The sequence below is a fragment of the Octodon degus genome, unplaced genomic scaffold (genome assembly GCF_000260255.1).
Source record: "Octodon degus isolate 3935 unplaced genomic scaffold, OctDeg1.0 scaffold00222, whole genome shotgun sequence".
Classification (NCBI taxonomy): Eukaryota; Metazoa; Chordata; class Mammalia; order Rodentia; family Octodontidae; genus Octodon; species Octodon degus.
Window position 1 is genome coordinate 3,088,201 of NW_004524798.1, and position 11,409 is coordinate 3,099,609.

Genomic DNA, 11,409 nt, shown 5'->3' on the forward strand with positions numbered 1-11,409 from the left:
TGCTCTTGACACACACATATCCAGCGGACCTTTCAAAGGGGGCTCAGTATCAGCCCTCAGCATAGTGGAAACTACAACCCCACGGAACTGCCACCGCACCCTGGAGAATAATTAGAATTAAAAGACAGGAAACTCCAGTACTAGGCAAGGGTGTGACGTAACTAGAGCCTTGTATTATATTGCAGGGGCAAATATAAAAGATAGCTATTTCAGAAAATTGCTTAGTTATAAAGGATGAAACATACATTTAATCCGTGACTCATTTGGCAATACCCAACTAATAAAAATGTGCATCTACATTTTTGATTTGCAAAAAGCTACATCTTTTGTAGTTATAAAATAGTGCAAATATTTTATTCATAGTAGGCCCCAAAGAGAAAGAATCAATAAATGATATTGACTAAATCAATGGGCTACTAAGCAATAAAGAGGAATGGATGAATATATAGTAGTACACGTGATAATCTCCTAAAATGTTAGACTGGGGAGAAGAGAGCCACGCACACAAATGTAGATGTAGTGTATATTAGCTGAAGCTCCAGAACAGGGACTTGGTCTTTGGTGACACTGGTAAAACAGTGGTTACCTTGATGTCCCGCACCGGACAGGGACTTACATTCATGTTAAAAGTTATAAGGTTTGGCTGGGGAGATAGTTCGGTGGTCTAAGCACCTGCCTGGCAAGCACAAAGACCTGGGCTCAGTCCCCGGTACTGCCTGCTGTGCCAGCCAAGGAAACCAAGTGCGGTGGCACATACCTATAATCCCAGTACTGGGTAGGCTGAGACAGGAAGATCACTAAGAGTCCCTGTACCAAATACATTGAAAAAAAGGACTGATCCACACACGTGGCCCTTAGCTCGAGCTCGCCTGATATCACTGCCTTTAGCCTAGGCCCTGAAGCTGTTGCTCTCCCTGGGTTAGACCTGAGGAGCCTGCCCAACGGCTCTGCAGGCTGCTGCTGTCAGTGCCCAGGCCTACAGGTTCTGTAGCCTTGCTGTGGTTGGTCTCAGAAGTCCAGGGGCCTGACATCTCTGTCAGCTTCCAAAACAGTGCCTCTTTTCTTTCCCCTCTCCTTCATACAGACCTCTTTAATCTCGTATGTAAGAAAGCAATTCTATTTATTTATTTATTTATTTATTTTTGTCAAAAAACACAATGACTGTGACTTCCTGTTCAGCTCAAAGACAAAAAAGCCTGGAGACATCTAGGAGGTTCAGGAAATACCTGTGACCTTGGATGTCTTTTTCTAGCCGTAATTTTCCTGTGTCGGCCATAAGGAAGCTATAAACTCACACAAGCCCGGAAGTCTGAAAAAGCAATCATTATGAACAGTATTTGCAAAGGTCTAAGGGAAGTAAAAAGCCCAGCTGATAGGTAAATTATAAGTAGCTTGGGCCTGCCTGAAGCTTTTAAAGGAGAAGACGGCAAGCAGGAATCGCGCTTCGTGAAAGTGAGCTTCTGCGTCTGCTCCAATCTCAGCGTGCTTCAGCCTGCACTGCAGGAGCAGGGTGTGCGGCCGGCTTCGACCTGATCCAGACCAACTGAGAGGGTGATCCAGGTCACGGCTGGGAGACTTCCTATGCTTTTGCTTGGTGTTTTCAGATTAGCAGTCTGGTCACACTGAGCTTCTGTTTGTCTAGAAAATCAGGAGCCTAAGGCATGACAGATACCTCTGCAGCTGTCAAGCTCTTTTCTGTTTGTTTCTCTGTTGGCAGAACAACACGGATGGACTGCACGAGCTTGCCTGTGGGGGCTTGATTTACTGCTTGGGAGTCGTGTTCTTCAAGAGTGACGGCATCATCCCCTTTGCCCACGCCATCTGGCACCTGTTCGTGGCCACGGCAGCTGCAGTGCATTACTACGCCATTTGGAAATACCTTTACCGAAGTCCCACAGACTTTAGGCGCCATCTATGACCAGCCTGTACTAGGTCTCCAAAGCAGTATTATGTCAGTTGTGGCACTTGGGAGCGGGGAAAGAGCTGCAAATTGCACAGGGGGGGCGGGAGGCGGGGGGGAGAAAAAAACAACCGCACTGACTTTCTTCATATCTTTCGAATATAATTACTGTGAAAGTATAAAGCTGTGTTCTGGGAGTTTTTCTCCTGCATAGCAAACAAATCAGGTCGAGAATTAGTTATTCATTCCATCCCACTGTCGTGAAGGACTTTGGATAGATTTGGCCAGCTGATGTTTACAAACCAGAATTTTGTATTTTAGTTTTACAGATTTTACTACATGATTTTTCTAAATTCCTAGGGGAGGTTGCAAAAGTCAGTGCAATAAGAAAACTTCCTTTTTAAGAAAAAAAAAAAAAAACCCAATTGTTTCTATCACTTTCCCATTCACTGTGTGAAGAATCACGGACAGAGCTTATACTACTCTCTACCATGTTCCATCTTGGCATAACATGGTTATTTTTTAAATAGAAACTTTAGGTTTTTGTAAATTTTTAAAGAAACAATCTCATTGAAGCACATCTTTGCAGCTCCTCCTTCATGTTGTGAATTTTTGCAGTAAGCAACCAACATTCCACAAATGGACAAACATTATACCTCTTCTGACAGTTTTATGAAACGTGGAGAAATTGCCAATTTTTAAAAACTACAGTTTTCCAAACTTTTCTGCCAACCTCTAACTGAATTCAGTGCTGTTTGGGGCCGTATACAGGACCTCGTTTGGTTTATCAGTGATGGAAAAGTATTTTGATATCATTCACTTTTTCAAAAGATCCACATTTTCTCGATGCCTTTGCCATGCGTTCTTCAGGGTCTCTTTCAGGAGGGGCTGAGTATTGTGTGTGTATTGCAACAGCCGTGTTGGGGAGACCACCTGCTGGGCTCTAGGAATACAGTGAATCATTGTTGTTTGTTTGTTTGTTTTTGCCTGTTTGGTGCCTCGTAGCTCTCTAGTGCCTGTTTGATACTCATTTCAAATTGTGGAGCTGGTTGCATCAATTCAAATTCCTGCCGTGTCCTCCTGCAGCCCTCAGTGTACTGCTTTTTGATTTTGTTTTTGTTTTATCACAGCAAAATATATTTAAAGAATTGACAAGCAGAAACTCATGTCTATAGCCCATGAGTTATATCCTGACTCAGTAGAGTGGTATTTATATATGTATATATTATGTTTTTGGTTTGCTCTCATTGTCTTATATTAAGATTAACATATTAGTTGCTTTATTGGTGTTTTAAGAAATGAAATCACCTTGCCTTTAGGCCAGGGGTGCATGTAGCCTGTTTTTCTAGCAATGGGCTTGCTCCTTGGAATTGTCAGTTAACAGTAGGCTCATGAACTCAAAATATATACTGATGTCACTTTAAGAGAGAATGTATTTGATACTTATGTTTAAAACTGGTGAGGTATTGGGGGGTGAGGAACAGCAGAGCTGACACTTCCGGTGAATTCTTAAGAAGGCAAGGTACCTAGTGATGACGCCATTAGCCCGCCCCTGTATGCATGCTTCTGGACATCCGGGTGCCTGTTATTTTATTGCGTGTGTTTTAATATGTTAACTTTTTGTGGATTCAGTGAAAGTCTGCTCAAAAGTAGCACTGTCAAAACCACTAAATATATGTAAAATATTGTGCTGTAGACTGAAATAAAATTGTTACTTGGATTTATCCCATCGTGTCTAAATCAGATGACTGGCTGTTTTTGAGAACTCAAATTCATCTCTAACATTTCTAAGTTGTATACTGATTTTTTTTTAATTACAATGAAAAGAAAAACAAACACACTGTTAGATTTAGAATTTTCTGTCCTTCCTCTTAATTGAAATGCCACAGCTGGCTAAACACACATTATCAACTTAAAATATGGGAGTTGGGGCTAAAGATTTGAAGTGTTACAGACATTAATGTTTCCTTGCATCTAAGTGGTTTCACTCACACAATCTACTGTAGGCTGAGTTACACGATTGCTGCAGCCAACCAGACGTACGTCCTGCCTAACCACCCTTGAGAGTTGGATGTTATTCTCCCTCTTCTGTAGTGCAAGAAACAAGACTCGGAGCTTTCATTGCCTCATCCCAAGTCACGGGGCTGGGATCGGAATCAAGGACTCACCAATCTCATAGCCTCCCCAGTATGCATATACTACTGCATTTCTAAAAACAAAAACAAAAAAGCTTAAACTCAAAATTCCTACGGTATGGAATTCCTAAGGTGAGGAAAGAAAACTGTGTTCCTACATCTTAGAGGCTCAGGTAAATCTCCATGCAATCTGATTTGGAGGGCTGAATATCTAAAAGCAGCATTATTCCCAGGAATTCTATCTTGTAGTTCATGCGGGTGCTACCATCTGTAGCTAGAGCACCCACTCCTGTGGGCAGTCACCACCTTCCTCGTTGGTAGTGGCTGACTATAAAAGTACATGGCTGGGCAGTGAGGCAGCTTATCATCTGCCTGTGTGCCTGTAGGCATATTTTCCTGATCCTGTGTAAACTGAGTTCATTCTTTTTTTCCTGTTCTGCCCCCAAGTCCTTTACTCTGACATTTCTTACCTCATTTAGTACCTCAGCCACAGCCATCCGTCAATCCTTGGTTTTTCTTCTCCTGTTGCTTCTGCCTAAGTGATGACTCCCTGAGCACATGCCTCACTTCCTTTTCCACTGCAAGGCCCTAGATAGCGATCTGTTGCTATTATAGCTCCCTCCTCACTGTGTACCTTTCCCCCACTTAGGGCCCCATACAAGTTCATCTTCATGGTATTACCAGCATACTCTTGCTAAAATAAAACCCATGTCTTCCCTGCTTCACAATTCACACTATTGACCTGTGAAATGCTACCCCATACCTTAGTGTGAGCTGTCTACCTGCTGATTCCTTATGATCTCCACTCTATTCAGTGGGACCCCCCCCCCAACACACACACACACCTTGACACCAACCCTGCTGAAGAGCTTCTCATCCACATCCCTAGCACTGTGTCCTCACGTTGTCTTAATTACTTACGTACCTACTATTGCTCAGGTACAAAATGTTCTTATCCCAAAGCCCTCTCTTACCTCGCCCATTCCAGGTCTCTACCACATGCCAAGACTCTCTGCTGTGCTATTGACCCAAGCCCCATGCACAGTTAGTGAGTGACCTTCCTTGATTCCGCAGAGCTGATACTCCTGTTGTGTTGTATTGGTAGCTTCACTGTCTCCCCTTCTGCGATGCTGGGGTCCACCTCTTGGAAGCAGGGATGAGTCTCATGCACTCCTTCCAACTTCTAGCATAGCGCTGGCTTCAGGGTAAAGCTGGTAGAGGGAAGAGAACAGAAGTGTGAGTGGTGAGTGGAGCAGGGCAACCTAGTCCATCCTGTGCAGCGTGGACAGGTAGCCGGGCTCTGGCCAACCACCTGGACCGAGGCTCATCTTTCGGGGAGCACATGGAACAAACCCAGGGAGCTGATGAGAAACTAAGGTGAAAATGTTGGACATGGTGCTCTAAGGAACAGCCAAGTTTATTTGTTGAAGCTTTTATAACATCAAATATCAATGTTTTAGAAGCCTGGAAAATTATTTTGCCTGTCCTGTTTCCCTCTAGTTCTGTTCTTCTGAATGTAAACTAAGCAGGAATGGCACACTGAGTGCCACATCCCTGGAGCCTTAAAGCAGATTATACCGAGAAAGCAATAACTTCAATATTAATAGTTTTGCACGTTTTACCCTAAAAACGTTGCTATATAGAAATTTTTTGGGAAATACAGACAAAAATTACCTGTTTATGCATCCTTTTATGTTTTTATATACTTCTTGTTCATCTTTTCTCCCCCTACTTACAGAATTTGGTTTTATTTCTTTATATTTTTAAAATTTATTTCATTTTAAAGAGAAAAAAAACAGTGCTACAGAATTTCAAAAGACAATAATAGGAAATTAACAACGGGCACCCTGTTGGGTATATCGTCTTCAAGGAAGTTGCTCAGATTACAAGATATTGGCATAAAAAACTAAACAACATAAAGACTTGACTTAAAAAAGTTTTAAACATGTCTTTCATAATGACATAAAGTAAAAAAAAGTGGGCAGAAAAGAGAAAAGGAATGGGGCCTGCTTCAGCTTTCTCAGGTGTCTCCATAGCTTTCTTGGGTTCTAGGCTTCCTATGGAGCCCTGCCTGGAGGCTGGTTTGGTGTTTATTTGTTCCTGGAGCCTCTCAGAGTTGCTTTTCTAGCTCCCTTCCCCCCTTCCATTTTATTTGGTCCTGGTATTCTTACCATTTTGTCCTCAAGTTGGCATGATTTGCAGTTGCTAAGTGACATTTGCAGACTTTTTAAACCCCGAGTTCCTTGGGTATGTCACCGATTCCTAGATACAGAGATATTCGGGGTAAATTTTTAGTAAAGCCCACCCATTGAGAGCAACTCCTTTGCCTGTTTTCCTGACCTGTTGGGGATGTCCGGGGTAGTTGTGTGCCTGGAGCAAGGATGCTTTGGCCGACGCGAGCAGCAGATTTGTGCATGACTGGCAGGAATGCTGAGTCAGTCAATGATGGAAAATAAAGCCCAGCTGCTCCCCTGGGTGGTGCCAGTTCTGGGATTCACAGGGCAGAAGTGCCAATAGCAGGTGGTTCTGGCCCTGGGGCAATAAAGGAAAGCTGCCACCCTGGGCAGCGCTGACTGTGGGAAACTGGATAGGCTGCACCTTGGCATTAGGTGGGGTATGCACAGCCTGACCCTGCTTGGGATGCACCGCTTATGCGAGTGGGCCTGGTTTGCAGCTGTACAGGCAGTGTAACCCTAAAATGAGGTGGGTGGCTGATGCGCTTCACCTCATGCTCTACATAGGATCCCACATTGTCTTGTATTCTCTTTTGAGAGTAGGCAGGGAAGCTCTTAAAGGCATGTTACACGTCTTTATCTTTTAACATGCTAGAAGCATTTGGCCTCTGAGACAGCCGTAATTGTTAAAAACAAACAACAAAAAAAGCAACAGGAGTTCCCTGGCTATACTTTGTATTTCAAAGTGCTAGATATGCAGATAAAATCATGAAAGTTAAACCTACAAGTCCCTCTTCAATACTAGTATAACTGACCTCCTGGGTGTTCAACAACTAAGGCTTGGAGATATAGCTTGAAAAAGATAACCAAGAGTGTATTTTGACCCTTGCCTTCCAAGATCAACCAGGACCCAGGGCATGATGGGACCTCTCTTCAAAGGCCCTACAACTCTGATGAATCATCCAGCCTCCCAAGCAGGTAGATTGTTGGACTCCAGGGGACAAGAGTTGACCAGTATATATTGAGTGAAAAGGAGGGTCACTAAAGAGGGGACTGTCCCCATGCTTCCAAGGGAGACCCTGGAAAAGGTTGAGGAAATATTGGTCAAGCAAATACTGTGACCCACGCTGGCTGAAGACACATTAAAAAAAAAAAAAAAAAACAAGCCACAGAGGAACTAAGCAGATCCACGTATGGCCACAAAAATAACCCCTGAGGACCCATAACTGACCTTGACAAATACAGTGAGAAAGGCTAATTTTGATTTAACATAGATTTCACTTTAACCTGGTATTAAACACCCAGCAAAAAAAAAGTATAACCAGAATTGTATAGGTAGATAGGAATAGGAATACTAAATTAAAAGCTTGGCTAGATACGAAAAGGGTCTCCCAGTACTACACCAGGCCATGTTGGCAGTGTGTGTGCTGCCGTAACTTAGTACCCAGAACAACTTCCGCTTACCATTTCTCACCAGCTACGCAAAAATCTGTCCACCTCTTTTAATATTCTCCCAGTAGGAATTTGAAGTACTGCTCCGGTAAAGATTCAGCTTTTCCTATCAGTGTACCAATAAGGTACAAATGGCAATATAAACACTCCAGCTACTAATCATTGTTACTTTTGTGCTATAAACTTTCAGTTACTAGGGCCGGCGAAATAGCTCAGTGCACTAAAGCACCTGCTTAGGCAAGCCCAGGGACCATGGTTTGATCCCCAGCACTCCATGCCACACCAGCCCTGCCCCCAGAGCGGGCTGATCCAGCCAGAGTCCAGACATGGTGGTACATAACTATAATCCCAGCGCTGGGGAGGCTGAAAGCAGGAGGATCACCATGAGTCCGAGCTGCCTCCTGAGACCCTGTAACAACCAAATACATTTAAAAGAAAAACAAAACAAAAAGCAACTTTTCATTCCCTCCTTCAGACACTGAGCATTTATATTGTCTACAGCCAATCATTACAAAAGGCCTTCAATCAAAATAGAATCCTGTCATAAAACTTTATTGCCCCAAGGATCAAGAAATCAGGTAACTTTGATTTAGTGTGTTCATCCACCATTGCTATAATTAACATGGAAAGATATGGCTTGCTGCTGAAATAGGGAGGCGTCTGTGCTCCTACGTTCCATCGGTTATTTTTAGATAAATGTCTCAATAAACAGAGGTTAACATGAAAGATAAAAGTGTTATGCTGACTTCACCACTTTCACAATCACTCTTCATGAATATTCTCCTATTGATTTCTGGCCTCAACCTGTTTAACCAGGTTATAAAATCAAGCTTAAGCATCCGTCACCTGCTCATGTCTTGGTCCTCTTCTCCTGACTGAAAAGATGATCGTTCATCAAACAGCAAAACTCATTTCTGGGCTAGGGAGATGGCTTGGCGGTCTAAGCGCCTGCCTGGCAAGCGCAAGGGCCCGGATTCAATCCCCAGTACCACACGCCATGCCTGCCACGGAACCCCGGGTGCATCATGCACGTGAAACCAGGTGTGGTGGTGCACGCCTGTAATCCCAGCGCTGGGGAGGATGAGAGTGCGAGTCCGAGCTGTATAGCAAGAACCTGTGCCAAATAAACAAAGAAATAAAAGATTGGAAAAAAAATGTTTAGATAAATAAATAAAACCCATTTCTTCTGTCTCTTTTTCGTAATCCAGGGTGAACTTTTGATCCATGGCTAGGTAGGATCAATGGTTCCCCAGCCTAAAGCAGTTACAGGAAGACAGAGCAGACCTTGTGCATTCCTTAAGAGCAAAGAATCAAAATAAATTCATTAAGTTAAAAAGAATACGGAATCATATGAAGACGAAATTATAAGAAATAAAGCCATGCTGTTAAGTTGAGCTGTGGGGGACTCAGGTCAATAATTTCTGACATTGCCAGTTAAACAGAAGACCCAATGCTATTATGGGCTACTGGACTCTTTTAGAATATTTTGCTGAGTTTACACACCTATAATATTCAATAACAGAACTTAGAAAAAATGGGGTATACAGATGAATGTCCATTTTGTATCTGTGTATTCAAAGTGGTTGGGATAGATATATAGTTACATTCTGTTAATGAATAGAATGATTTGTTCTAATGGAGTTTGTAAATAGGATCACAAGTCCGCATCTTGTACAGCAATTAACCACTAAGAAGAATATATGCAGTGTATTATTTGTTGAAAAATAAAAAAAAAAAATAATAAATAATAAACTAAAAAAAAAAAAAAAAGAATACGGAATCAAAGTCAGGCCGGGATGGGGGAAGAGAGGGGAGGAAGAAGAAAAAATTAGAAAGAGACAAGGAAAATCATAATTTTAAAACAAAGTCTATTGCTTCAGGACACAAGCCCTGTTTTAATTTTTTTTCTTTCTCTCTTTTCTCAGAACAGAATAAACCTGGGCGGATTTCACTCCACTTGTAAACAGACCACTTTCTTTCCTATAAATTAGGATTTCCCTATAAATGGACGGATACCTTGCTGTGAGCATGCCAGAGGGGTGTGTTGTCTCCTTTGAGCAATGATCTAGGCAAAACTAAATCATGTGGTCACCTCAAGCTTGCTCACCAAAGCAAGACCACGGATTTCCACCCCCAAAGACACATAATAAGCAGAGTATGGTAGCACAGGCCAATAATCCCACACTCAGGAGGCTGAGGCAGGAGGATCCCCAAGAGTTCAAGGCGAAGCTGAACTACACGGTGAGACCGTGTCAGAACATAAAGCAAAACCCACACATGATTCTCAGCTCCAAATTACAGTATGTCTCATTTCTCTGTGCACCCGTGTTCCAGTCTTGAGCGTTTAAAAATCTTTGCATAATAAACCCTTTCCATGCCTGTTACCGACATCCTAAAAAAAAAGTGTGTGTGTGTGTGTGTGTGTGTGTGTGTGTGTGTGTGTGTGATTCACTGTGGGACCCAGCAAACCTTCCAGTATTCTATCTTTAGGCTGGGGTTAAATTCTTCCTGTCAACTTCAGCAACTTCTCAAAGCAATAGTTCACAATTTTATACATCTCGTCTCACATAGTACTGCCTTCTCCCCACTTACTGCAAGAATTTTAAAGTATACAATTTCACAGCCAAATTTAAATTCTCTTTTTTTCTTTCTCTTCTCTTTTTTCTTTCTTCTTTGCTAAAGTTTAAGTCGGGGCCACATGCACACTAGCACCTTAGCCAGAAATTTTCAATGTTGCCGTTACGTTTCTGAACAGAAAGGGCAGCCTATGTTGCTTAATTATTCAGCTAATTTTAAAGTTTTAGTTTTTGGGATTTTTTTTTAGCTCTAGTAGTATTATAAACAATGCTTAAGAGAGCCTAAAGCTTTGTCCATATTTGTGGTTGGGCTTTAAGAGTAATAATAGACAATCGAGTGTGTGGTCTCTATCGGGTACTGTGCTGGATACCTGATAGGTACCCAGATAGGTACAGAGAGGTAATTGTCCTACTTCATTTTATTGATTAAGATTCAAGCAGACAAGACAGGTTTCCTTGCCAAAGGTCAGTAGCAGAGCCTGACTGAACCCAGGCAGCCTATAGTCTATTTTCTTTCTCCACTGGGTTTCTGGGCCAAAGGTTCCTGAACAGGTTTACCCCGAGGAAGACCTTTCAAAACCACAGCTCATTGCAAACCTGTACATTTTCTCTGGGTGTCTCTTCCCGTATGCCAGTTAGTAGAATGGGAAAATTGCCCAATGCAACTGGCCTCCAAGAAGTTCGTTCACCTCCTCCTTGTGCAGAAAACTAGTTTCCCAGGAGGACCTGGGGAATGTTTTTAGTTTAGCAAAGTTAGAGTTACTGTATTCATGCCTTTCTGCTGCTTTGGCTGTTTTAAATAGACAGAGCCGATACGTTCTTGCATTCTGTGCACTGCCACCTACGTGCTCGCAGTGTCTCAGGGTGGGATTTTTCCATGAAGCAGCACCACTGTGCGCTCTCGCTGCTTCGCGAGCGGGGCTGGGCTGTTCTCGTCGGGGCCTGCTCAGTGCCGTCGACCCCATCCTCAGGCTCTTGTGCACCGCGTTATCACCTAGGCTTTCGCTGCAGTCAGTCTATCAAGTCAAAGCGGAGCGCCCAGGCTTAGGGGCACTTGGAGAAGCATGCTTCGGAGCTTTCCGCAGGCTCCTAGGAGAAGCCTCCGGGTCTTCGCTGTTCTGCCTCTGGCTCCCCTTGCTGTACCTGATCCGTGTCAGCCAGTGAAGAAATCT

At 43.0% G+C, this 11,409-nt stretch overlaps 1 protein-coding gene across 3 annotated transcripts in view; it reads left to right on the top strand.

The window, feature by feature from the left end:
* Mmd (monocyte to macrophage differentiation associated) overlaps positions 1-10,145 on the top strand; it is a 36,364-nt gene extending 26,219 nt beyond the window's left edge. The window contains exon 7 of one of the 3 annotated variants that reach the window (XM_023705527.1): positions 9,587-10,145. In XM_023705527.1, coding sequence (XP_023561295.1) covers positions 9,587-9,652 — 66 coding nt within the window. In that variant the 3' untranslated portion in view covers positions 9,653-10,145. Of the gene's footprint in view, positions 1-1,717; positions 3,625-9,586 lie in introns of those variants that run through there. The other 2 variants (XM_023705528.1, XM_004645283.2) reach the window with 2 other exon arrangements.
* Positions 10,146-11,409: the final 1,264 nt, after the last annotated feature.